This window comes from Bombus fervidus, chromosome 3 (genome assembly GCF_041682495.2).
Source record: "Bombus fervidus isolate BK054 chromosome 3, iyBomFerv1, whole genome shotgun sequence".
In the NCBI taxonomy this organism is placed as follows: Eukaryota; Metazoa; Arthropoda; class Insecta; order Hymenoptera; family Apidae; genus Bombus; species Bombus fervidus.
This window is the reverse complement of record NC_091519.1, coordinates 18,223,132-18,251,111: the sequence shown is the minus strand read 5'-3', so window position 1 is coordinate 18,251,111 and position 27,980 is coordinate 18,223,132. Positions and strand designations below refer to the sequence as shown.

At 42.8% G+C, this 27,980-nt stretch overlaps 2 protein-coding genes across 6 annotated transcripts; one reads left to right on the top strand and one right to left on the bottom strand.

Moving 5' to 3' along the window:
• Positions 1–291: 291 nt before the first annotated feature.
• On the top strand, positions 292–26,554 carry LOC139998410 (uncharacterized). Of its 5 annotated transcripts, none has more exons than XR_011803256.1 (7): positions 292–1,133; positions 19,302–19,467; positions 19,651–19,798; positions 19,872–19,954; positions 20,155–20,308; positions 20,429–20,706; positions 20,978–22,298. XR_011803256.1 is itself a non-coding variant. In XM_072022905.1 (6 exons), exons 2-6 carry the CDS (start codon positions 19,414–19,416, stop codon positions 20,632–20,634), a joined length of 645 nt encoding a protein of 214 aa, XP_071879006.1. In that variant the 5' UTR covers positions 292–1,133; positions 19,302–19,413; the 3' UTR covers positions 20,635–20,948. The 5 variants fall into 5 exon arrangements, 1 of the variants encoding a protein (XP_071879006.1); XR_011803255.1 differs by lacking the exon at positions 20,978–22,298 and adding an exon at positions 26,094–26,554 and having other exon boundaries at positions 293–1,133; XR_011803253.1 differs by having other exon boundaries at positions 294–1,133; positions 20,973–22,298.
• Positions 7,790–18,827, bottom strand: LOC139998395 (ATP-dependent DNA helicase DDX31). The gene is made up of 9 exons (XM_072022873.1): positions 18,643–18,827; positions 17,717–18,577; positions 17,382–17,648; positions 17,091–17,311; positions 16,324–16,981; positions 16,014–16,244; positions 13,371–13,713; positions 10,170–10,371; positions 7,790–8,244 (listed from the first exon to the last, which is right to left on the bottom strand). The coding sequence occupies exons 1-9, from the start codon at positions 18,700–18,702 to the stop codon at positions 8,106–8,108; spliced, it is 2,982 nt and encodes a 993-aa protein (XP_071878974.1). The 5' UTR covers positions 18,703–18,827; the 3' UTR covers positions 7,790–8,105.
• Positions 26,555–27,980: the final 1,426 nt, after the last annotated feature.

Below are 27,980 nucleotides of genomic sequence, written 5' to 3'. Positions count from 1 at the left end.
CTCGTTTAATCCAGATACGTATCTTTCCTACGAATTAATTATGGAAACACTTCCGGCGCAGCGAAAGCGGAAGTAGCGTGTAAAAGAAAGTCTAATCAGTGTAATGTATGTACGAACAATTCCACGTATAATTTTTTTTCTATGAATATCTATATCGGACTGTCGTAAGTATGTATTTCTTTTCTTTTTAATTAAAATGATTTACGATATCCAATTATGATAAATATCAACGAGGTATATTCAGTGATTAGTAAGAACCGTTTTGACTCGCCGAGTAGAACGTAACCTAACTTTTTTGTCAACGTTCAATTCGCCGCGCGATGTTCGCATCGTACACACGATTAATTAATCAAGTGTTTTCGCGGCGTGACACGTTTCTACCTGAGATTCTCGTATATCTCGTTTGTGCCTCCGTAATTAACGCGTTGAATTGTTCCGTATGATGCGATACGGAAACGGGAATATGTGTTAGTGCGATTGTAACGCGGCAGCTCACGACTCGCGTCGATCGTATGCAAATCCAAATATAATCTGGCAGAGCCGGTGACAACGAGTAACGGTCGAGAAACCTTAGGTGATCCGAGGCGATCGAATTTCGAAATCGACACGACAACATCGCATAATGGCCATGCAGTTACAGGTGTGTCCAATCGTGATCGTTTCACTTTTTATTACTCGTGCCTCGAAGGTACAACGAACCCCGTGTTCCACTGTTCCTCGAATTAACTTGGACGCAGCAGGAAATTATATCGATGAGATGTCATTCCCACTTGGTTCGACAATAATGTTTATCAATGAATGAAATAATCTATCTAACCTTTTTTTATCAGAATAATCGCAAGTAATTAAAAACAATATTAATCGCAATAACGAAGTAAGAAACCTCGAAAAGTTTTATCATTCTATCCGATCGAGAGTTACAGGAGCGTTTGATGGAATTGCCAACGACGCTGTAGAACGTTCAATTGACCATCTGTCGACATGTGTGTGTTTGCGTGTCTCGTTTGAAAAGAAGCAACGAGAAGTCACGTAAGGACTGAGGAGGAATAAAAATACCTTCTAACGACAAACGTAGGAAGCGGAAAATTCAACGCCATTTTACGCACGCCGAGATCCGTAACCGAGATTACGCGGTAAGTTATAACGATCTTATCTTTTATAACTATGTTTCATAATGCCTTTGAAATCGCCTTTAATATGGTATGATAGCAGTTAATAGATGTAGAAATAACGATACACATATAATTAAACACGAAGAAACGTATGTTTGAAAGAATTTAAAATACAGATTAGTTTCTGTTTTAATAATTTCCATCTGAAGAAACTGTTCAAATTTGCATCAGAATGTATTTAAGTGCATTACAAATACGTAAATACGTAGAAACGTAAAACCCGGCCCGAAGGCACCGCGGTCGGCAAGTATCTTGTAATCTGTTTATCGTGTTCGCCCAGTTGCTTTCATGATGTCGATACTCCAAATTAACGTTTTATTGCGGCTGCGAAGGATATTCGTTACTGCTCGGAGGGAGCTCGCGTGTCGTTAATACCAAGATCCAGGATGTACGTTTAAAAGTGGGGCAATTAAGGATACAAGGCAACAATCCCTCGCTGTAATTTTCTCATTCTTGAAATCTACGCTATTCACTGCAATTACTTAAGAAATGGAAATGCTCACCGTTCACGAGTGACACTGAAATGTTTAATGCATTCGAGATTTGCAGAAAAGTGGCGTACGATGAATTAAGAGGGAAATAGGAACAAATTCATTAGACTCATCGATAATTGCGAGGGAAATACCATCCGAAACTTCTCACGATAGAATCTTTAATGCCATCCCAAGCACTTTCTTACCGAATAATTTAACAAGCCGAAGCACCTTTAATCACGAAGTTTTTCCTCCACCGTTTCCCTGCCCTTTTCTCCGCCTTTCTTTTTCCTTCGTTCGTTCGTCGAGTCTGCAATAATTTCCTCTTTCAAACGAGCAACGCGAAGGGTAGGGGAAGATAGCGAAAAAACGTGGAAGAGAACACAGTAGTTGTTTAAAAGAGGTTCAAAGCGACTGACGAACAAATTACCGGGAAGTTTACCAATCCCGCACGCTTCTGCCCCTCCTCTTACTCTTTCTTTTTCTCTCTTTATCTCTCTTCTCGGCTCACCCTTCCCCGACTTCGTTGTACTCGTCTTTTTTATATATTAATCCCACCGCAACGACGCGCTGATAATCTTGGAAAGGGCTGTTTTAAATTGGCTCCTTTGACGCGATACGCCGCGCGATGAGTTTCATATCGGAATAATTTTCGAGTATCCCTCCCCACCCCTTCCTCTTCTCGTCGTTTCCTTTTTCCTTCTTTTTTCAAACCGCCGTTTTTACCGCGAGGCGTCCACCAGCAACATCATCGATTCGCTAAACGTCACACTGTCCATACTCCTTGCAATTTGTCGGCATCCATGTTCTCTTGCGAATACAATCCTCTGTACTAGTCTCCGTAGTTGTCGTCTTTCCATTCCGTTTTTTCGTTCGTTCGTTCGTTTGTTCGTTCGTCGTAGTAGGGAAGGAGAGATATTTTCGTTATTTAAATTCGAATTTTTAAATTACCGACCAGTTCGGCGATAGTGATTTGTCATTGTTCATCACCGTGCATCGTTTGCAGGACATTAATCACCGGTGAGAAGGGATTGCAAAGTTAAGCGCAACATTGATGCGTCCGTGAAACAAAAGAAACAGGCGTAGCTGAGCGGCATGATGAATCCACCGGTAGCCAATTAAGTCCCAGGAGTGTCGTTAAACTACTACATACTCGTTAACGTTAAAATGTCGCTCAGCGAATAGGCAGGATGGTTTAAAACGAGGAAACGGACGTGAAAAATGACAATTACCGTGCGTTGCAGCGTTATCCCGTCAGGAAACTGGCAGGAGTCGCGAGACGATGAAACTGTTACATAAAATTTCGCAAAACGTATGTTTGCGACAGTGAGTTTCTAACGATTTCGTCGGCGCTCAAACCGTGTGAAACGTTGGGAAAAAGAAAAAAAAAAAAACTAGCGTAAACGACGAGATATAAAACGAAAAAGCGAATTGTTGTCACGGTGATGCGCGACGTCGCGTTTTATCGTGACATTATCGAACGCCTAGTTTTCAAAGCGTATGCGGTACGCTTTGGGCATTACTATTATTATTATATTCGGATCGTAACTAGAATAATTCGAAACGAGGAAACGGACGTGAAAAACGACAATTATCGTGTAACATAACAACACGGCATCAGGAAGCTATCGAGATTCGTGCAATAATGAAATTATTACATAAAACCACTCGGACCGTGTATTCGCGACGATGAAACGCCAACCGGGGTTCCTGTTCGTACATTCGTGCACGTCATGTGCTATCTTTGTTAACTTTCCTACGTAGCTTAAACTCTGTACAGAACGGTTTTATTTTCTTCTTTTAATTGATGCATATAATTAGCGATGCTTATCGATGGGCAAAAGGGACTCGTCATAAGCGGACGAAAAGAACAAGCATGGTTGTACTCAAAGCGTAAGTAAGCGTTCATACGACTAAATTACAATTTCAATTTGGTGTATTACACGGCAACGGGAAGCTGTTCCAGGAAACGGTAACTTATAATTTTCTCAGATCTTGATCATCAAATTAAGGCCATCGTTACGTGTGGAGGCTACAACGGCAGACATAAATACCGAAGATCGCGTCTAATCAGCGCATTGTTTCCCGAACGTTCGAGTCTCGTTTTAGCGCGCACCGACAGCCGGTAGGCGAGCTAAACGCGCAGAAGGCTTTTTAATTCGCGTCTAAACAGTCGACCGATTCCGCGGCGAGAAAAGAAAGTCGCCTTGACGACGGGTTTCTTCTATACAGGCGGATATTTAAAATGCGAGGAAATGAAATTGCCTAGGTGAAGCTCGCGCGCTCGTTTGAGAACCGGGAAGATGGTAAAATAAAGTAATTGTTGCTATTACCGGGCGACGATGCTCGTGTTGGTAAATTGCAGGTGTACATGCATATACATTATGTATAACACGCCGCGCGTTGATGCAGCTGTAGGTGTGCACCGAGGATTCTCTCTCTTCTGCGCGGCTTGTGAGAATCCGGGCAATTACGTGGCTTCGCTCGCTACGGAATATCTGGCTTGTTTATAACGAATTAATTTAGATGTCTTAATTGCCATCGGTTAATTGTTGTGGAACACGGTGCGCGAATATCGTGGCGGATCGTCGCTTCAAAGACACCCGGAATTCGCGAAATGGGATTGCGTTGCTTTCACCGAGTTCCACGCTTCCGCTCTGCGCGATCGTTCATTAAACTCCGCCTGCATGACTCACTTTTCGTCCAAATATTTCTAATTGGCGAACGCCGCTACTTTTTCCAATCTTTGCCTTTTCCGATTTGTACTTTAACGTGTGCAAAACACCTCCTAAAGAATCACTCGAGTAGTGTTTGCATCGAGTCTGTAGAAATATGACGCGTTGCCCGATGCTGTAATTATATTAATTAAAAGCTAACGGAATCCACGGTACGTGGCAGGGGTTAAAGGAGTCGAGATCTATTAAAATTACTTACAAGGTACGTTAAATTTTGTAAATTCCTTGGTCATTAGCGACTCGAGGAAATGATAAACTTAAATGCGTACGCGTCGGCGATTACAAACGCACATTATTCTCGCTTTCCTCCTGGGAAAGTTAAGGCATCGAGCGTGTTAATTATAATGAACGTTAAATAACCGGTGTATACGGGCGCTATTATCGTTTGTACCGAGGCAACAAAATCGCGCAGTCCTGCATCACATCGGGGAAAGCAGTTTACAGCTTGTTACTTATCGCGATGAAGTGCACTAATGCGGTAATGCACGAGAAATCCTATCGACCGGCAAATCTACCATGAATTGAACATAACGATGTTCGAAACGGTACAATGCAACATCGTAATACATTTTTCGCAACTTTTCGCTTATACGATTTTTCGCCGTTATGCGTTTTCCGTTTTTTCTTTTTTTTTTTTTTTCTCTCCTTCCAATCGAATCGACCAAAGACGACGAAAAACTTATTTCTCTCTATTAGAATTCTGTTTATTAAGGCAACGTGTAGAATCTCCGTAACGCATCAGAGAAGATAATCTAAAGTGTCGAATAGAGACGTAGAGAGTGTATAGAGGGAACGTTGAGTAACCGGATCGCAGTTTAGTTTAACCCAAGGATTCGAGTATACACAGTGAGTGCAGTGCAATGTATCCATATCGTATAGACGAGGAAATAACGAGGGAAGAGTAGAGCTATTGCAGGTAACGTGCAACTATTGCTACCACCGCCTGGCCGAGGCAATGGCTCCTTCACACGACAGGCCAATAAAACGTTTCCATGGGATATGAGCAGCCTGCAAAATGCTAATCGCCTTGATTCCGACGCATTTTCGAACGGATTTCACTTGCCGCTCTTGAGGAAATAATTCTCTCGTCTTCCTGCCGTCACGAAAGAATTCTCTCTTCATTGTGTCGAGGCAACAGAGTGCACTGCGTCGCTGACATAAATCGCGTTATTCGTGAAACTTAATTGCACCGTTATCGGAATAATTAGAGCAACAATTACATATCTACGTACATGGTTGAATTATTAACATGGTTCGCTCGATACACGAACGATCGCGCCAGCTTTTTCTTTCTTTCTTTTCCTCTCGGACCGTCGATGAAACGTCTCGATATCTTTCGATGCACGCGATAACAACGTGCTTATTACGAAAAATATGGTACACCAGCGAGAGGGATCGTCGAACCCGTGTCCGAACATCGGCGATCATCTCCTCGATATATTATCCTTAATTCCGAGCGTGAAATCACAAAACATACATATTATATACAAAACATACAAACATATATACAAACATTTTCATCGTCAAATAGTTTTGTCACGTGAACGATAGGCTCGCGTGAGACACACGTGATATTTCCCGTGAAACAGCTGCGATAATTCGATGGTAGACTCGTGCGACACGTGTCGCGTATTCTCGAAATAACGAAACGATTGAAAGTATCCAATTAAAATCGAACTTCGATGCCTTTTAAATGAATTCTTTCGTAAATCGTATTTTGCAATCTGTTGCAGAACGGTGCGCGTTGATTTCGATGTTGACGTAATTCAAAAGCAGCCAACGAAATACCAGATGTAACGACTGGTAATAATGAACACGGTCTGCGGTGTAAACGATTCGAAAAAATCGTTAACTGGCCGGAAATCGGTAATCGCCCGGAATAATCGGTTCCTTTTATATCTGCTTACGTTTTTTCAGTGGCGTATTAGTCGCGGACACGCATTTTTCTACGTAAAAACGAAACACGAGGGTGGATACGCGGTTCGTCCCCGTGCAGTCGGCTCTTTTCTTTATCGTTTTTTTTTCCCTCCCTTTTTTTTCCATCTCCTTCCCTCCTCCCTTTTCTGTCATATTAATCGGACTCAAGCTGCGCATATCCTCCGGTAATGAGAATTACACCCTTTCTTCGGCTTTCCTTTTTATTCGTTCGAAGCAATCTACGATTACTTCTTCGTCCACGAAACCCATTCGACGAATGAACAAACGGGATATCCTAATCGTACGGTTCATTATGAGCGTGTGCACGCTCGCGATGACTATGACTGATGCTAAGCCACGACGAATTGCGATGCACATTACGAATAAATATCGCACTCTTTGCCCCGTCTCGTCTAATGTGCCCGCTCACAGATTGCTACTTGGGTGGGTTTCGAAAAGGCATCGGGACGAGAGCGAGGGACATTACGTTTAATTAAATTTCACCGTGTCATGCGACGCTTACTGTTCTTTCGACGATGAAAAACACTTTATTCGGCACGCGGACAATCGTTAAGGCAAATGAATCTGCTCGAAGTTCGAAGGAACGAGCCGAACGACGACACGATGGGTCGGCTCACGACCATCTGGCTGATTTTTCGAAAATATGCGGTCACGCGGAATAAAAATCGCTGTTCGGCGATTATTCCTCGTGGCGGGTAAATCGACCAACGAACTTTGCACGCGAACACCGAATAAATTTCTATTTCGTGACGCAGCCGCCACTTGGAAATCGGCTGCCGAGTAGAATCGCGAATGCAATACCGAACGCTGAATCGAACTTTCGAATGAAAAATTCGCGAATGTCGCCATCGCAACGATTAATCGGCAAGGTTGACCGATTAATGGAAAGTCGAAATCTATCAGAGAAAATCGTAATTCCGAACGCCGATGCCGGCAGGAGAGGCAATTCAGGCGATTCCGAGCACGCCATCTATCTTCCAGCGCGTTGGTAGCGAAGAAAGAAGGCATAATTAAATTAAATTAAGCCCGGCTGAGCTCTCGGCCTCCTCCACCCCTTCTCTTCTTCAACGTTGTTCCCCTCCGCTTCTTCGTTGTCCTACCAGCGGCGATAGTCGACGCCGCCTTTATTTGCAAGCAATTTGCGCTCGCGGATCGCGCTGCAAAAAATCTGAAAATAATGCTGCCGTATTAATCATATCCCTCCGCCCTTATTCCTCCCCTTCCTCTTTCGGTTCTGTCTCCCCCTTTTATTCTGCGTTCGTCTGCATACCGACATACTTACGCCTCGTCCTCGCATATTTACGACCAAAAAACACCACATCCGCGCACACTCGGCGTAGCGCAATTTAGTGCACTGTTTACTATGCTCTGCGAGTATACGATACGACGAACTGTGCAAGGAGCGAGGAATTTCGTTGAAATTATTTAATTACTTCATTTGGGAAGAGAGGTAGACGAGGAACGTAACGCGCAAGCTTCGTAAACCGAGTTTATTCCTTCCGTAATATTCAAACAATTTGGTATCTTTATATTATAGAGATATCGAACAGAGATTGTATTTCTATATAGGGAACAATCGATCTATGCAACCATGCATCTACAGATATGTACATCGCGTGGTATAACGGAGTAAGTAAGCGGCTTGGATAAAATGAGGAAAATGCGAGTAACCTGATTTTCCGGTTAACCGTGCGCTTAAAGAAAGTCAGTGTATTTACATGAGAGGTGGGAATCACGATAACGAAATCGTATTTTGTTCGATAGTAGTCGAGGTGATAATGCGAAGCTCAGGATTTCTTTGGCTTCTTCACGGGCTCGAGGCCGCTGTCGTACTCGGAGGTGTTAAGCATTCTGACTCTCTTCAGCAACCCCATCTTCGGTTCGTCACCTTGACGCTTCTGCTTCTTTGCCGGCTCCCCGTCGAGCCTGAAAACGCAGAGACGCTCCTTAATCGTCGCATTAGGGCTAACCCGCAATTTTCGGTAATTCGACGTAAACGACATGTGGCGAGGACAGAGCGAGGTAATCGAAAATCGACAAAAAAGCGGACTCGCATTAAAAACCGGGAATACACCCCCTGGTCCGCTGGCGTGCCAGAGAATTTCGGCCAACTGCCGTGCCGAATTTCACGTTCGTCACTAAGTTTTTCCCGGTCGATCCGTTTTATTCGCCTAATCTTTGGCGGCGGCTAATGCTGCGTCACAAAAGAACCATCAGAAATCAGAAAGAAAACGGAATCGTTCTTTTCTACGGAAGCAGCACCCGATACGACCATGTGTCCGCAAAAATCTGTAGCTTCGCCAAAAACAACCGTTCCCTTCGGTTCGCTTCTCTAAGAGGGTCGAGACCCTCGACCGATGAACGCCAACGTTTCCTAAAACGTTTCCTTCTCGTGTATCCTATGATCCGTCGTGGAAAAGACGGTGTTTAGACGTGTTCACGGGCGCACATGGTGACACGTATACCCTGGCGTGAGTCGGTAAATATATATAGAAACTCACACAACAACAGGCGTAATCGCACCCACAGAGGCGTACACCATGGGTCTCTCGATCCATTGGAGCGTCAGCTCGGTGCCCGCCTTTCACCCATTAAAACGAACTTGTTCTCTCTCTACGGGTGGAGGGCACCCGTCGGTTACCCGTTGTGTGCATCGAAAGCACGCCCATTCAAATCGCATTAAACAAGTTAGTGCTTAATGTCTGCCCCAAAGAAAACGGCATGGTGCGTGTCACTAACGAAACGTCGATATACATCTCGATAGATAAATACCCTTTGGAGCGAGCGACACACGGATACCGTGTAAGTTTACTACGATTAGAATTGTAAGACGAAGTAGCCAAATATAAGAGACATAAGTGAGAGTGGAAAGGCCAGATTTATTCGAAATGAACATCGAAGACAACGAAAGAGTAATTTATCGTCACGGTACACGCACCGTCTTATCGGCTGATAATCGTGATCGACGAAACGCGACCTTCTCGCAGCGGAAAAAATGTCGAAGATATAACGAGCGATGGCCAGAAAGTCAGAGTGACGTTGCGGGTGAGAGTTTTCCATAAAGAGGGAGAAGATTAGAGACGGGGACAAGAGAAGCAGAGAGTGAAGGGAGGCTCGTGCTCGTCCCGTGGTTTCCGTAAATGGCGCAGCCAGGGCCGGAAGTAGCGGTCGCATCAGTCTGTTTAATAGCCGTATTGTATAATTATGAACAATGGAGAGATATAGTCAGAGCGAGAGAGAGAGAGAGAGAGAGAGAACGGGAGAAGCCTGGAGAAGGGCAGAAGCCAGCCGAATGCCATGTGAAATGCATACCCGGAGAGATAGACGGAGACGCGGTTAGAGAGAACGAGAGCCAACCGACGTCAGATAGAGAGAAACGAAGGGAAACCGAGAGAGATAGGGAGCAACGAGGATGAGCACGACGAGAGCCGTATGGCTTATGGTTGCCAGCCACCGTACACCATGTCCGCCCGTTCGTCGTACATGACGAATGACACAAAGCGACAGTTTTGACGTATCTAACCTCTCTAGGAACCACGAGCTGTCCTCCCGCTACGTTTGCGTGTACTATCTGTTAACACACGTGGTTGCGTTTGTTAGTTATTGTCGTGAGAGAGAAAGAGAGGGAGAGATGGAGAGAGGGGTGCATCGCAGTTAACACGCTAAGCCACGCATGAATCCGTCATTAATACTGCGAGCGAGCTCGTCTCCGTGATTGTCTACCTCAAACATCGACCGACCGGTCACCCGGCAGTCTGTCTCTCCTGTTCCTCTTTGAAATCGATTAAGAATCCGTTCGGATTATCGTAACGTAACGACAGAGACATCGCAAAATAAAATCGAGTACTTACTTCTCGTTCGTGAGCCTGTTGTTATGCTGTTGCTTCGAGCTGTCTTTCTCGTGCAGCTTTTTCCCTATTCCACCGATTCGCTGCGGAGTTTCCCTTAGCGCAAAACTCTTTGCGTAGTGACCCAAATGGACGGTTCGTCGGTCGAAGATCTCCCGTATGTCGCGTGGGTAGCTAGAGTAGAAACGTATCCACGAGGTGTACGCTGAAAATCAACGAGATCCGAGATTACTCGCGCGTTTGATCGCAGTTAATCGTGCAACGTTACAAGCTCTAATAACGTTCGACGAGCAGCGCGAATAAAATCTCGAGAATCGTCGCGAACAGCTTTAAGAATTGCGTGGATACCGTCCACGTGTAAATGAGGCCACGTGCGCTGTAATTCGGATGTTAATCATTGACTGCGCGTAGCGCGCCCTTATTAATCGAGCTTCCATTAAGTTCGACGGGGGGCAGGCAGCGCACGCGAGATTCTATGGGGTGTGTGGCCCGCGGTGTGCTATTAAGAGGCATTAACGGGGGTCGAGTCAAGTGCTGTGGCTAATAGTCATCCCCCTTATTCCCTCTTAACTTCTCCAGCTTCCGCGAGCGGGTGAGAAACTCGGGGGTTCAGCGATCCTGAGAGAACTTGACATGTGCCAGTGTTACTGTCACTCCGTGCGAAAAATCTACCGTGAAGTGCTTCTCTGTCCGCTCTTTTGACGGATCGGCATGCTTCAACTTCTCCCCCTCGATCAAATTCATCTGAGTTGAAAGCTACGATTATCGATGTCAAAGAATATCTGCGAGTTTGTTGTTTCTTTCCGATGTGTTTCCGAGCGCATATCAAATTTGTTACAATTTAATCTCAATGTTAAGATTAATAACGTTAAAATAATATTAAACAGAACTACAGAACCAAATGTATATAAGCGAGCGATAATTAACAACGTATGCAGATTGTTTACAGTTGGCCAGTTGCTCTCGGACTAGACGTAGGTAGTGACCCATGATCCCTTAAATATTTTGAACCCCACTCTCTATACAGTAATGAGTATTACCTGTGTAAATGTCCTGTTCAAATTCCTCTGTGGATGTCTGTGTAAGAATATTTGTACCTATGCGTGTAATATCGTTGTATTCCAACAAAATTTGTTTGTCAAACAGATGTCGTATGTAAAAATTAAAACGTAAGATCTAGTAAAAAGAACTTTGACGACTATTTCTGTGAGGAAAACTTAAGCGTCTTTAATTCCGATAATTCACCTCGTAGACCTTATGTCTTGACATTTTCCGGCTTGATTTCCGTCTGCCTTCTATCCCGACTCGATGCTTTCGTACATAAGAAACTTGCAAAGATCTTTCTCTCGTGGCCCGGTGTCGACGTTGAAAAGGGAGAAATGTTTTTCTCCATTTAGCACATAAATCACCCGCGGGGGTGGTATCTAGCCGAGAAGGCAGAGAGAACGCGAGTAGGGGGTGCAAGAGTGGGCCGGGTGGGGTGGCATTGTTCCTAAGTGATGTAACTGCGTCTTATTGTATTTGTATCCTGTATCGCATTGTTAAGAGTCTCTCGCCACAAAGCGTAAGTGGTTTTGGCGGAAGCCACATTCAGTGGTTGGATTGTGTCGGCCACCCCCATGCGAAAGGCGTGCAAGTGGTCTACACTAGATTCGATCTAACTTGTTGTGTACCATTTATCCACTTCCTCTTAGTAGAAAGAATTTTATAAAAAATATATCGAAGATAAACATTCGTAATTCGTTCATTTCGCAAAGTTAAATTACGTTTTTCGTTCAAAAAACTATTTGCGATATATTATTTCATCGGTAATAAGTTTATAACACAAACGTGAAGAAACGTAAATGGGTAGATAAAGGTATAAATTTTCATAGAATTTAATAAACGTGGAAAAGTATCGGAGGTGTTTACCAAAGTTACACTGAAAAGACTATAGCTAAGGACTGGTATAAAGGACGACGCATATACACGAGCTGGAGTGGATGAATCTCTTTGATTGGTGGTAGTGGTCGAAGGCCAGGGGGTTGTTCTATGGAGTTGTATTCACTATTGAGGGCTGTTCGGCTCTATTGGGGCGATAATGTTACGAATTAGCAAGATTTCCACTTCTGTGCGCTCTACCAGGATGTTACATTGCTCACGAATTAAATTCTCGACTTAGGAAAGAACGAAAGATATCGTTACGAAGTGTTTGATACTTTTTTCTTTCTTTTTTAGATATTGCTTCGTCATCGTTATGATTTTTCAAGGTGTTGTAAAAAAAAAAAAAAAGAAAGAATCAAAGTATCGTCTGAAAGGTTTCCGATTTCAAGGTACGTACAACCAAATCAAATTTGTGTTCATCTCTCGCTTTCACGGCCTTTCTCTGTTTCTTTGTAACGACACAACCTCGTGGAAAGCGCGGCGTCGAATTATCAACGACAATTAATCTATCAATCACCCGAGGCACGTAGAGGCACGGTCAAGTGGTTAACTGTGTACCGTCACTCAAATCTGGAGGCGGCTAAGCGCTCAAAAACCGTGGCTAACCTTCGTGTAAAGCCACGCTTGACGTGATACAACTACGAAATTCAAAAACCTCTTAGAAAGATTTATGGCCTTTATTTTTCGTTTTGGAATCGATCACCCTCGAACGGCGAGAACACTACTGACACTATCGACTGTGTCTCTCTGGCATCGCAAATCGTACTCTATAGCAGGCTCGTAATATTCGAGCATAAGGATAAATATTACGCTTCCCTCCGAATGAAACTCGAATCGTCGCGTTCTAATGGATTTATTATCGCAGCAAATAAATTTTTCGGCTTAACGACTCTAATAGGGGAACCGTGACATAGCAAACAAGATCATCGCTCCCATCATCCAGAGAGTATGTAAATATCCAAGTGGCCGACGAAAACCGAGACGGAGTAAAGGCTCTGTAACGCGGTCGTGTAAGGGTTGCTTTATATGCGAATAGGGTGCTCGCTGGAATTGGCTTACTGTCCCCCAAAGTCAGCTCGCTTTCGTTCCGATCCAACTGAATCGAAGTGCGTGCTTCCTCATCCTTCGCTAAATTTCATGAGTACTTTGCGTCTCATCATGGCAGAGGTTAAAATCGGATTAAGCGTAAAACCGTAAAGTCGACTCGACTTTCTATCGAGCTCTTACCTCCGTGCATACATCCATCATCCATCTACGTTAGCGTATTTAAAGCAGACTTACCTTTACACGCTCTTTCCCGCAATTTCGTATCTTCCAGCACCATAGTTTCGAACTCATTCTGAAGACCGATCGCTGCGTTGTGAACGGAAGAATGTTTCGACAGAGGGGTCAGTAGGTTGTTTAAAATATCGTCCATGATCTCTTGCCTGATTCTGATACGCCTAGACTCGAGCATTCGGACAAATTCAATTTCTGGCGGGGTTAAAAAGATAGTCGCCGAACCGGAAGAACCAGCTCGCGCGGTTCTACCGATTCGATGCACGTAATCCCTGGCAGACGTCGGTCCTGTGTATTGAATCACACAATCCACCTTTGGCAGATCCAATCCTCGAGCTGCAACATCCTAAATAAGGAGAATCGAACGTGTACATTTGAAATTAAAAGTATACTTATGGAAAACTTGAAGAGAGAAAAGTTCTGCTGTGGCCGATGATTCGGACATCTTGTTCTTCGATAATAATCCAAGAGGCGAGAGCAAGGACCGAGAGAGCGTGCGATCTGCTGGTACAAATGTCTTACAAACCGTGCCGATTTCTCGTTTTGTACGAAGGTGAATGCGCGCGGCTGGCAGCGAGCGCCCGCTGTGAAACCCCAACAGCGAACGTTTGAGCACGGCCCTGATTTCCTTGCGTTCGGTTAACCAATGATTTACCGAACGGAGCACATCGAGTTTCTGCTTGACGACCCTGGAGACTAATCCCGGACCACCAGTGGGGGGCGTCGTAGCCCCGAAAATTCTTTCGCGGCACGATACGGATGTGTCTGTCTTCTTCCTTTTTATATCTTTTTATCGAATTAATTCGACGCCAACCTACGACGCAACGGTCCAGGCGCCGGGGTGAAGGAAAACGAGAAAGAAGTTAGCCCTATCGAAATAAAATACCGATCCTGACGGCGAACCGTGTTTTATCGGCGCGATTTTGTTTCATCCGTTTCTCCACATTGATTATAGTATTATTTTTCCACGATAAACTTCTTCCATACAAATATATTATACTAAATGATCGACTATTTTCCTGAGAAGGAATATTTCAAGATCGTCGTAATTGATCGGCGGGTATAAACAAGTCCGATTAGAACTCGACCGAAAGATAGTCTGATAAAGTGAAATCGGCCGTGGACGCCCACGTATCTTTAGATGAAACAAGCACCGCAGCTGCCACCGGTGCGATATAATGTAACGAAAACAGGGACGAGGAGCGATCGATGGCAGCGATTAAGACAAACGATCGTTTAGGAGAGAGGCCGCGATCGTGGCTCGGAGGATCGAGAACGGATCGTCCGCTCAAAACATCTCACTCGGACCATAGATCACCTCGTGGATCCGGATTCACCACCGCTGAGAGCCGCGGAACATTCCATCCGCGGGGGCTCTCGTGAGTTTTCAACGTGGAAATTAATAATGCTGCCATAGAATCTTCGTTCAAGTGACGCTGTAAAATGTGGGCGGCTGCCATCGTTGTTCAGGCACTCTGGGATCAACGTTTGTACCTTTCGAAAGTAAAGCGCCAAAATTTTAACGAAGACGAAAACACCGGCACAAACATTTCGTGATGTTCGTTAAACGTTCTTTGCTTTATTTATTCGATAATCTTAATAGCAATTAATCGGTTTATATAGAGACTAATGAAGAAGGTAGAAAGAATAATGACAAGCTGTAACGAGTTACCGTGAAACACGTGTTGAATCAACGATGCAATCGCCTGATTAAAAGAAATTAATCTTTGCTGTGAGTAATGTGTAACACTGTTGCGTGTCGTGGATCATGAATTTTAAAATTCGTGCATTCCGCTGGACTTTGATGGTCTCTTCCTTTTTCTTCGTTCAAGTGGCGCTTTAAATTCGTGTTAACCAACGAGGAAGAAAATTGCAAAGCGAACGATAATGAATTTAATTATTACTACTGCATTTTTAACGATATTTATCGGACGTCAGGATCGATCACTTTCACCACTAATTAAAATGATAAAGCAGTTGTCATGGAGTCACGATATAACAGAAAGTTGATTCACTAAATCGATACACGATTAATTTGATTCGTGTAATACGATGGTAATTAGCAAAGGAAAGAAAGTTGTCTATCGGTCGTAAACCGTTGCATCGCGTTATTCTTCGAAATAACACGTAGGAAACGCCTTTCAGGCCAATGCTCGCATTCCAGAATTAGAATTTTTCGTGAGTATCAGTATCAGCTTTCCCCATCGAATCTCTCTATCAGAATAAGCGTTATTAATGCGAACATTCGCTATTTAAATATAGAAAACAATTAAAGAAAGGGCTAGCAGATAACGGACAAACAATCATAATTATACTCGTTACGAAGGCCTCATGTGCGCGCATAATTTTTAACCTCCGGGCACAGCGTGGGTCCAGAGATATTAAATTCTGCTCTGAAAGAATAAGCCACGGGGTAATTTACCGCTGGGGGAGTGCCGTTGGTGTCTCTAGCTTTTCTTCTACTCTTTCCTCCTCCGTTTCTCTCATTTGCCACTGTTTTATAATAATTTTTCTTCTCACAGAGGAGTTTCGCTGTTTTCATAAAACGATCTCGTGGCTCTATTTTACTTTAGGTAATGGGTAAGCTTTCGCGAAACCATTGAAAATTCCCAAGCCTAACTATTAGACGCATAAAACGTTACTTACCGTGCAGAGTAGAACTCCACTTTTCGCCTGTCTGAAAGTTTTGAATACTTCAGTTCGTTCCTTTTGAGTCATGCTACCGTGTAATTTGAAGAATTCCACATCGACCAAAGGATCAGAATCATCGTCATCTTCGTCGATGGGTTTAGTTAGTACAGACGATAAGATCTCCGTGTGATAATCAACCATATCTTGGGTGGCCATAAATATTAGTATCTTATGTTGACCGTGACTCTATTGATAGTACAAGCAAGCTTATGAAGAAATTTGAAGTAAGAAAAAATAGTATTGTAGTTTCATATAGAAAATCTACCTGACATTTTCCCGCGATATAAGCACTTAAAGTCACCATTCTCAGTTTTGGAGGTGTGACGATATAACTTTGATTCACGCTTTGTGGAACTACTAAATCTTCGTTAAGTTCGTTTGCATCGCCACCGGTTCTTTCCAAATTTTCTTTAGCAGCATCGATGAAAACAGGACGATCCATAGCAAGGCCTGCCAATTTTTCTACCGCCTGTGTCAATGTCGCGGAAAGTAAAATTGTCTGCCTTCTCGACTCGTCCCCGTTATGATTATCATCCTCTTTGAGTTGCGTCTTATCATTCTGTGTATCAAATTCTTTCTTTCCCACAAAGTCTGAACAAACTTTCTGCCCATCTGATTTTTTCGATTTAACGTAAGGCTCGCATTGATCGGAATCATCGTCACTGCTAGAATGATACACTTGTTTTCGTTTAGTATTGTCTACAATATCATCGTCCTCGGATTCTACATCTATACCCTTGTTCGATTCAACCAATAAGTTATCTTTTTGGTTATCGTTTCGAGATTCTTCTAAATCACCACTATTTTCCAAGTGCTCAAGATCTTTATCGGTAAAAACTTTCTTTATATTTTGACGCAACATTTTCATGGCATCGTATCCTGTGTTTTGACTTGGGAGTGACACCTTCAAAGCACTTACTATACTGAAATGATATTGTATTACAAAAATATTAACATCCGTTTATTCTTTTTTTTTTTATTTTACTTCTATTTTTAGTTTTACATATTTTTTGCTACAGATAAAGAACATACCCAGATATATCTTTTTCGTACCCCATGTCGAACATTCTATCAGCCTCGTCTAAAACGAAGTATTTAACATCGCTCAATTTTAAAGCCGTCGTTCGTTTTATATGATCTAATAATCTACCCGGTGTACCCACTAAAATATTGCATCCCTTTCTCAGTCTAGCTTTTTCTGCTTTTCTTTTTTCACCACCTGCTAGATATCCTGGTACGATCCACGTAAATGGCTAAACGCGTTGAAAAACGAATGGAAATGTACTCAAGTGATCGATAAATAATTAATAATGCAACACTTACTTTTATTAATTTCAGAAAGCACTCGTAAGTTTGTAGTGCTAATTCCCTAGTTGGTACAACTATAAGAGCTTTTACACCACTATTTCTACTTAATTTTGGTCTAATTTTATGTAAACACTCAACTATAGGCAAAGCATATGCTAATGTCTTCCCAGAACCAGTTTGCGATCTAACTAGAATATCTTTCCCTGAAAATATCTGGGGAATTGCTTTTTGCTGCACTATAGTCATTTTAGTGATATGCATATTTTGCTCCAAGTTAGATATCTGATAAAATGTTTCATAATTATTGAAATATATTATTATACCAGATATGCCATTTCTACAATACTAACCATGAAAGGATGAATTTTAAGATCGGTAAAGTTTGTCCCTGTAAATATAGGCTCATTTATCGGTTTTACTAATCTTTGTCCAATGTTTGGTATGTCTGGATTATGTCCAAATAAGGAAGATATCTTTCCAATAGATTTATGAGAGAAATTTGTATTTTTATTATCTCCTACATTGCTATTGTTATCAGTTTTCGACTTTTCTAGCTGCATTTTCTTTTTTTTCTTGTCAAGATTTATCTTTTCTGGTGAATCAGAAGGTTTTTTAGATTCTTCTTTAAATTTCTCTTTAGCTTTCTTTTTTGATATATCATTTTCATCTGGTTCTCTTTTCTTTAACGAATCGAACAAACTAGTTTCTTTAACTTCTGATTCTGGTCGTTTTGAAAATATGCTAGACAATGTCTTCTTAGTATTTGTATCTGTAACGTTTCTCTTTCTTGCTAACAAAGTTTTACCAAAATTTTCTTTGGTAACTTTAGTGAATGAAATAACAGGGACATCAGAAGCTTCGTTCACTTTGTTGGTCAAAGAGTCATTTGTTTCTATATCATTTTTATATTCTTTTGTAGGCTCTTTAGATATTTCTTGTTGCGATTGCTTCTGCTTAATATTTACTTGTGATTTAGTCTTTAATTTATTTTGTACAACAGAAGACTGATTTTGATTAGATGTATTAGTTCCCTTTAATTTCAGTGCAACAATTGTTCCTAAAGACTTTTGTTTAATTCTTTTTTTAGTGGTACTACTTTCTCTAACGGAGACTTTTTTTGACTCATTATTGTTTGGAACTTCACTTTTAGCTACCTTGTTTTTTGTCTGCCTCATTAAACTAAGGATAGAATCATCTTCTGTCTCTTTTTTCTATTGAAAAATTACAATTCTCTATGAAAATAACAATTTAACAACATTTTTAACCTTTCACTTACCTTTTTATCAACAGGTTTTGCACAAATATTCAAAGAAATATCCATGTCTTGTATAGTCATTTGGAACTGTTATTCTTTTAATGTACACTTTCAAAAAGGACAACGCGCTCGTCTATAATTATTGATTAACAAACACAATATGTATTAAAAAAACGTGGAACTAACCTAAAAGCACATGTCAGGCACACATTTACGTTTGACACTGAGCATGCGCAGATCGTTGCGCGCGGCTGGCTTCGAGGCTACTGTCGAAACTGCAGTCTTCTTTCGTTTTGTGATTAAATCCACGTTAAAAACATGATAAACATTATTTACCGAGAAGCTTATATTGTTATCAACACATGTGGGTTTTGTAAATATACGTTTCTGAGTGAAATAATAACATTTTTCTATAATGATCGCTATATCGCGTAAAAATTATCAAATATATATACCAATGCAATATCTTCTTCTTATTGCGAAATTAATTATTATCGATTAGAAGTATTATCGATTACTATTGATAATAATAATTCGAGCATAGATTTATATATAGATTTATAAGCAATAATCAGAGGAATTAGTAGATGGATCGAATTGCTATAAGAATTAAATTTCGTAGTTTTAAAATTTAAGCGCGTATTTACTTGTGGACATTTGTGTTTACATTTTTTATGAAGGATCAGTCAAGTGTCGTTTGACGTAGTAACGAAAACAGTGGTCATTCCTGCTTGTTCGAGCATTTCGCATTCGTAGTTCATCGTATCAAGACGTTAACAATTCGACAAGAACATGTACTGTATCGGACTAGCGTTGATCACAAGGATCATCAGCACCTACACCATGGTAAGTGACAGACAATCCGTCAGTTAAACCGGTTTTGAACACTTGGTACGGTAACGGAAAATATTGTTAAATTACTGTTCAAACTTGTTTCTATCGATGACGAACATTAGCGTTACTACGTTATATATTCTATTTCTATATCTTTTTCCTGCTATATTATCTATTTATTTTGCATTTTTCTAGTCGCTGTCAATACTTATGATAAACCTGTTGATGAGCAGATATTTTTCGAGAATAACGGACGAAGAATTCTTTAATTCCATTGAAAGTTGGGGTATACTTGGTTTTAATTGGCTGCAAGTTTTAAAAAACTTACAAATAAAACACAAAGGTGGGTACAATGACGAACGCATAGATTTATTCGAAAAATATCACGGCACTAATGTAGAACTCGAAACTCTTAGCACAAACGGCCGTGATTTTCTTCCTCGTATACATAGTATCGTTTCTATTGGCCAGTGCGTATCTCGCCTTGGGATCAATTTCCGTAAGTATATATTTAGTTGGTTAATATCTCTCGATAAGTTCGAAATACAATGCGTAAATGACCAAAGAGAACGGACGTTGTAGTCGGATATTGAAAGTGAATCGATCGTAGACTTCTTTATTTGAGGAACGTATTTTCGGCACGTAGCAACCTTGCTTAAACTCGCTAACGATCTTGCTAACTTTGGCGTACGTTCACAGAGGAAACCTAAGTGCGCCGTGCCTTGGATTTATTTGCAAGTGATTAGCATAATAGATCAGTCTGTGGCGTTGTCTATTCATCTGACGCACAACCAGCAATATGATGTTTACGATAAATCAATATGGTACATTCCATTGTGCAGTGTCTACCTAGGTGAGTATGTTAAAATTATATAACTCACCGATAGAGAGTATGTTTAATTTGACTGTACTTGTCGATCGAGTTCTTTCTTCCGTTTGAATGATTGACAAAGTTTACGTTTTGTTGATTCAGCATTTTCTGCGTGCATATGGATGGTTGTATATAATGCACGGAAAGAATGGATCGAGGAACAACGGAATCGTACAGATTTACCACTAACTTCAACCACATCGACGATGCAATCGAACAATGGCAGCGGATTAAAATCACCATCGTTCCTCTCGCAGAATTTTTTGATATTCGATTCACCGAGACCATCTCCGATATTATCTAAATAGCTAATACATGCAAACCTGTGGACTCTTTGGACTTTGTCCCTATGTTGTTCTTTCCAACAAGAAAAAGACCAGGTAAAACGTACAGTAATTAATTGCTTATGCGTTGCAAGTTCATTTAACATTCGTGTATTTATTCATGGTTTCAACTCCCAACCTTAGCTTCTTAGCATAAAAATCAACGATTGCTTTCAAGTTTTATCATTTTTTGCGATACACGTAGCACGTACATAATTCGTTCTATAGAGAGACGCGTATAGATATCATTTTTATGTTTTTTTCCCCTCTCTTTTTATTCTTCTTTTTTTTTTTTTTTTCTTTCAAAACATTTCCATTTCTAGAAAAGATTCGAATCTTAAGTCCGCGTAATAACCATTGATCACTCGCAACTAATGGAATGTGCGGAGAGCAGGCAAACTACCAGAATACGATGAATCTCGGTCCTGTAACTGGGAAAATGTATAATAATGCGGGTAACTCGATAAATCAGTCCGGGGATGCGACTAATAGAGTGTATCAAATGCGCCCACGGCGGAGCGTAGCTGCATAGAAAATTTGAGAAATGGCCACGTTTTACGTCGAAATACTTTTAAACTTCCGGGATTTGAATCGCGCGCAAGCATATTCCCCATACGAGGACCGGCGTCTCCTAGATGGAGGTCGATTTGTCCAAAAATGGTTGGAACTTTTCTCGAAACTCTCGAGAATAATGATCGAGCGTACAATAGCTGATAGAAAAAGACCCTTCTCACGATTTATTTCGGGCGTTTCACCACGCTCCTAGGCGATCATTTGCGTTCGTCGAATAGTAACGCACCAACGGGCGCAACTTTTACAATATTCTAGAATATCCTTTCATCGCGCAAATGTTTCTCAATTTCGTGTTCCTTACACGAGAGTTAGGTTAAGCTCGAAGACGTCGTCAATTTACGTGATTATCGATAACAAGATATATCCTGGACGTATAAATTGACGCTAGCAAAAACTTTCGTAAGCTTTCCGTTGAACGATACGGCTGCGAACATGAAGGACAGACACAGTGGGGTACGCGACGTGGTTGGTTGGTGGTGCTTTTAAAAAGAACTGAGCGAGCCAATTTGTAGACTGTCGCAAACTTTTAAAACACTAGTTGACAGCCGGTCCGCCCCCTCGCAACTTATACACCCTCCTCGACACTCGTCCAACCATCCAGAAGGATTCCAACCACCATTCCACGTTTCTCTCTTTCTCTCTGTCTGTCTCTCTCTCTTCCTCTTTCTTTTTCTCTCTTTCTCGTCTTTCGACTGAAGTACCTACCTACCAGTAGACGGCGAAACTCACCCCTCCGTGTCGTGGAAGCCGATGGATTGTAAAATAAAACTAACTTGGCTCTTTCGTGGATCGAGAACGAAGTACCGGCGAAATCTTATTCCCTCGAGTCTCTTTTATTTTCGCGTACCCCTTTTTTTTTCCACCAACCGGGGTGCAATCACGAAAAAGAACTTGACGAAGAGTAGATATGTACCACGAAAGAGTCGTGCTTATTCAAAAAAACGAAGAGGTCTTGATCTGAGATTAAATCAATCGGAGATCGTATTTGCGGCTGTTACTTCCTTAAAATATTTCTTGTAAATTTGTATGATACTTAATACTAAGATAAGTCTGAAATAAACGGGTACTTGTAAGCTGACACGTAGAACAATAGGTGTTATTATTTCCAGAAGAACTTGTTCTTTAAATATTTGCGAAATGCAAACTTTCGTCGAACGTCATACCCGAAGAAAATATCTTTTCACGGAATGACGTGCTGTTTACTACACTTCTTTAATATCTGCGCGCAACTTGCAATACTTTTACGAGTATCCAAGGATTAAGGAGAAGGGTAATCACACGCATGGTGTATATAAAGGGTGGTGCGACGTAATTAATCTTCTTGTATGACACTTTAGCTGGTTACGGGGCAGAGCTTGCCAGAAGCCAGAACACAACATCCCACTTAAGCTCGACGCCCAGAAAACAATTAATACGAAATTGATTAATAATTATTGCGTCCCAGTTTCGGTTCCCTTGTCGTGCTTTCCGGTCTTGCTAGTCACCGAACCGTGAAAAAACAAATTTTTCAGGTTCTTCGATCTCCTACGAGAACCCTTCTCCTGATCAATATTCCATAAAGACCATTTACGGTATCAAACTATGTTCTAAAGTCGATTCCTTTCGGTGTTTTGGCAAATAGATTCGATCGTCTCGAACTAGGAGAAAATCGAACCTTAAAGCGTCTGATTCGACGGAATGGTCGGTACGCGTAGCCGTTCCACTCCTTTTGTGACATTTATTTGTTCGTCGCCAAAAACGGACAGTCGATTTGGCATTACTTTTCCAGACAGACAGATTTTATTGATCTGCCGCGTTCGTTCTCTCCCGAACGTGAGCTGGAAAGAGAGAGCGAAAAGACGAACACCACGGGCGCGAAAGAGACGATGATAGAACGGCGGAACTGAACGCCCCATAAAGCTAACCAATGCTAATACTTCGCATCTCCGCAGTGGCGTCCTTTCGCGACCGTGTATCTCGTAGCTCATCTGTTTGCTCGCACGGTTTGGAAAACACGCTGCGACGCCGCTGTCCTGGACCGGAATCAGCAATAAACGCGTAACCGAGCCTAATTCGTAATGTTGGCTCAGTCATTGTGGCCCATTGTGAATTCTCTTCCCCTGTTATTCAGGGGCCACGAGTATAATGCTGGGGTTATCGCAGGAAACTGCCAGTAACGACAGTAAGAGGCATGTAGGTACTCTTGCGAACACGCTTTACCCGTTTGCTCCTCGATATTTCTTTGCGGCTTAATATCCGATACATCGTTTATATGAAACCATGGTATTTCCACCAACATCCTACAGTCTTAAAAATTAAATAACTCTTTTGGATGCTCCGTTGTGCGTCAAATTTACAAATTTCAGCCAGTGTGAATAAGACGAAGAGAGGGGGGGGGGGGATCACGCGCATCATGACCGAAAACTTAGTTTGCCAAGAATCGTACGCGAATATCGGCGAAACGTCTTAGCATGTGAATAAGAGGATACCTATCGCCTGTCTCTTACTTGGTACGATTCTTCTTCTCTTCTTGCCTCGCTAGTGGAAAATCCAAGGCTACTGAAACGCAGACCGATGACCGTCCCTGCTCGAGAAACGGACACGGACAGGAGAAATCACATTACTTTCGAATTTCTTTGCGTCGTAACAGGGGTGGCACGTGCCCGTGCTTTTTTTCCTTTTCTAAGGAGAGGCGGATGGACAGCGGGAAGCGAGGAAATAAATTTGTGAACACGATGGACGGTAGGGCACAATAGCTGCGTTTAATACAACATTAAACACGATACAGAACGATCTACCCCGTGACCACTGTGACAAAGTTTCCTGGACAATGCGTCACGATGACTGTATTAGTGGGCGAGGGATGGAAATCTATAGGCACGTGTACGGAATGCTCGTCGACCTCGTGTGTGCACGTTGATCCTCGTGTCATATACGAATTTCATTTGCAAACCGTAATTTTAAACAGGCTCTTTGTCATGCAGGTGTTATTTAACGAAGAAACCTGATTTTCTTTCAAGTACAAGCGGCCATTACAGTCCAGATACGCGATATTTCATTTCGTACCGTATCGCCAGGTTAAGCTAGATTACTAGAGCCATTATCCTTGGAAGAAAGAACGGGTGGAAACGAGTTCCTTCGATCGACTTCCGACGTTCTCAACGAGGTTTCCACGTTCCCGCACGTGTGTTCGGCTACGTGAAGCAATCGAACGCTACCTCGTTATCGCGCCACGTAATTGATAATTGGTAATTATCGGCAACTGGCCGAAAGATATGGCCTCGCTACTACGTGTCTTCGTGGTTGGGCTCATCTATCTATGAATCGATAGATCTCGGATATTGCTTTGAAATATCTGAGCTGTATGATAATGACGAAGTCAAACGTGGAAACTTTCCACCGAGATTCGTTCAATCTTAGAGGAACATAAATTTCTTTTCTCGTGAGGAGAAGATGTAACGTCGTATTGTAGCTTACTCGAAAATCGAAGATAGATCTTCGTACAAAGGGTAGATCGATAACGAGGGACAGAACGAGGGGAACGGCGTCCGGTTATCTGGTCGGTCGATTCAAAGTGGCGGAAGTGAGCGAGGGGTGGTGGGCGGAAGGAGCCGGTTTTTCGAGAATGGCTGCTGTAGGTGTCGAAGGGACACGGGGCTCGAACGAGGCCGCAATTAGGCGGTCCCGGGGTCGACGAGCAACGACGAGGTCGGGCATTATGCAAAGCAGATTTTAAATTTAGATGTGGCCCACCGTGCCCACACACCTCTACACATGCCTCTGTGGCAAAGAGGCGCGCGACTGTACGCAGTTCCGACTACAGAAGGTATATGGTCACACGGACGGTCGAAGACACGCGAGCGGAGCGGTTGTGCAAAGCGTGGGTCGCGTCGTGCTCGACAAATTAGCGCGTTTTAAATCCAATCTAAGCCGAAAGGGGAGGGAATCGTTATGGACGGCGACGAAGGGAGGAGGCCAGCAGCTCGAGGGATACTCGACGAGCTGTTTTGCATTGCTGGCTGGCGCGCGCGCGCCCAACATTTGAGGTGTAAAATATTAAATCCAGGCGCCTCCGCCATATCGCCTACGTCCTCGAAAGAGAGGAGTAGGAGGAGGAGGTGGAGGAGGAGGAGGAAGAGGAGGTGGTGGAGCAGGCGGATGGAAACGGTACGCGGATAGGGGTGCACGATGTGCAGAGAAGGAGGGCGGGAGGTGGTGAAGGGGGTCGAGAAGGGGTCCGCTGCTTGATGGGGGAGGATATGGCGAGGGTGGCTCTGCGGCGCGCACTCAGCGAGTTTACATTTAAATGTAAAAGTGCCGAGTGCTGCTAGGCGAAAGCTGCTGTTTTGCATTCGAAAGCTCATGATTGCCTCTGAGCTTTGCTTTTGACGTCGAGGGTTTCTCGGTGCCGACGGACGACGAGAGGCCGGTTCGCTGTCGTAGCTGCGAGTTCTCTCGTTTCGAACAGATGGGACGAGCTTAGAGCTTCCGGAAAAATTCGCACAAACGGAATCGTCGATTATTTCGAACCGGTTCTGCTTTCGAAGCGAATGCACCAATTAATCACACCGCGTGTCATCTTCATCTCGCGACCATCAACAAAACTCAAAGTCCCTCTGATCGTCATTAATATATTAATCGACTGCTCGTTAAACTTGAAATAATCGTGTCGCGCCAGTCAACCCGTTAAATGAATCGACGGCTAATTAACAGCGGCCACCTAGCGAGCACCTCTGTTGGGTGGGGAATTCGATAAACTTTGAAATTCTTCTCTCGTATCCAATGTTGCGCTACTCTCTCCTCTCTCGTTCTACATAATCCGATCATATCTTCCCTTTTTGATAAGTTTCTTTCTCTTTTTTATTTCTTTTCTCTCTCTTTTTTTTTTTTAGAGGAAATGTCTCGGTTCTCTTTCGAACGTGGATAGATATATGCCGACGAATGCACCTACACGCACGCACGCACGCACGATTTATTTCCGGGCTCTAATCAATTCTCGGAACGGAACGACAGACACACGAGGTTACGAGCTAGGCCGCTGTTATTCTTCTAATATGTATGTTTCTTATGAGCGGCGGTAAAAGGGCTCCGTGCAATTTCCTATGATAGATCGAGTCCCGCGGACAAGTTCCATTACGGCCAGCCTCTGAATTATTGAACTGGCAATTCCCTGGCGACACGCGGGACACCCTGCATCAAAGTGTCAACGGGCTCATTAAGCCTCCAAATCAAGTGAACTAACGCGTTAACTGTTCTACCCTTGAACTTCTTGATAAACGAATTAATAAATTTTTTGTTCCACTTGGAAATTTATTATCCATTGCTCGAATAAAAATATATCATCTTTCCTGTATTTCTCGAGTCTTAATAGAGAGAACAACCCGTTTTAATTAGAAACTTAGAAATACAATTTCGTCTATTATCTTCTTAGAGTATACGTTTCGAATACGTGATGTACGTGGGTTTCATGACAAGGAATCAAAAATATTTAAAACCATGAAATGGTACACCGAACGATCGAGGTATAACGTTACACGAAACGAGATTTGCTCGCTCTTTTCAAGTTTCCTTTTACGGTCCGAGAGAAGCGAGCATTTGCATTCTGGCTGATAGATCGGAAAACAGAAGATGGCCGATAAAGATTAAATCTATTTGTAATCCCTTGAAATAAGACCTGTTACTGCAAACTGCGGTATCTGTGCGCGCGATCACCGACACGGAGAGTAAAAGAGAGAGGAAGGCTCGATCAGTATCTGAGATCGCCCTTCTAGTCCATATGCTGGGTTAATAAGAACCCTAATAACGGGTACCACCCCATCGATACATAGGGACTGTCACTAAATATTTTTCTTTCTCGACGTTTGCTTTGGGAATTCGGCCGTGTCGATGCTCTAATACGCGAATACATATGTCGTCGACGTAGAAACATCGATCCGTCTCTTGCAAATTTTATTTCGCCGCCCTTTTCCACAGGAATTTCCTCCTACCTCGAATCGGATAATCGACATGGAACAAATATACGATCGCGTTTGTTTGTTACGAGGTAACTTTAACATTGAAATATCTATTTTGATTCCCGACAAGGAGATTATTTATACCAAGACAGAGGAATACGTTAAAGGCGGCACAGTGAATCCAGGTTTTGACAAGAAGTTAGGCAAATATTTTTTTATTAATTCGCTTCACTTGAAATGCAAATGGCCCAATCACGCGTCCGGAAGGCTAGAGCGACCGACGCTTACTCGAGTAATTTATTCGTAAGGGCGTTAAAGTTTCATAAGTCGTGCACATAAAATGCACTCGAGAGTGGAGAGCAAGGGTATCTAGGCGTTCCCGTCCGAGCGTTCCGTTCGCCACCCGTTCTCTCTATCCTGGCGCGGCAGAAAATTATGCAGATGGCGGAGAAAAGCTTTGATAAACACGACAGTCTCTGATCGTTATGCAGATCCGCGCCACTGTAAAATGGCGGCAATCTCTCCCTCTCACTCGACTATCCACCCCCTCTCTATCTCTCTCCTCTGCCTCTTCTGATCCTCCCTAGCTCGCTGGACCCAGGGGTGTTTCGGCTTCTCACCCTCTTCCCCGACCGTCCCCTCCATCCCTCTCCGCTTCTCCTCAACCTTTTCCTCCTACCCCGGCGCTTCTCTTTCTCCCCTTTTTATCCTCCCTCCTGTCGCTGCTCTCTTTCTCTTCCGACTCCTCCAACTCCACCGCGGCTCGCTCCTGATTTTCACACCCCGGCCACGGCATTACCAGCCCAAGTCGAGGGTGGAAATACG

What these genes read in the sequence shown, in the direction of transcription:
- LOC139998395 (XM_072022873.1), bottom strand. Translation starts at nt 18,702, where the DNA reads ATGACTATACAAGACATGGATATTTCTTTGAATATTTGTGCAAAACCT. An exon ending in TTAAAATTCATCCTTTCATG is followed by an intron (nt 17,649 to 17,716) that starts GTTAGTATTGTA and finishes ACATTTTATCAG; the next exon opens with ATATCTAACTTGGAGCAAAA. An exon ending in ATATCGCGGGAAAATGTCAG is followed by an intron (nt 16,245 to 16,323) that starts GTAGATTTTCTA and finishes TACTATCAATAG; the next exon opens with AGTCACGGTCAACATAAGAT.
- LOC139998410 (XM_072022905.1), top strand. Translation starts at nt 19,414, where the DNA reads ATGTACTGTATCGGACTAGCGTTGATCACAAGGATCATCAGCACCTAC. An exon ending in TCATCAGCACCTACACCATG is followed by an intron (nt 19,468 to 19,650) that starts GTAAGTGACAGA and finishes GCATTTTTCTAG; the next exon opens with TCGCTGTCAATACTTATGAT. An exon ending in ATTGTGCAGTGTCTACCTAG is followed by an intron (nt 20,309 to 20,428) that starts GTGAGTATGTTA and finishes TTGTTGATTCAG; the next exon opens with CATTTTCTGCGTGCATATGG.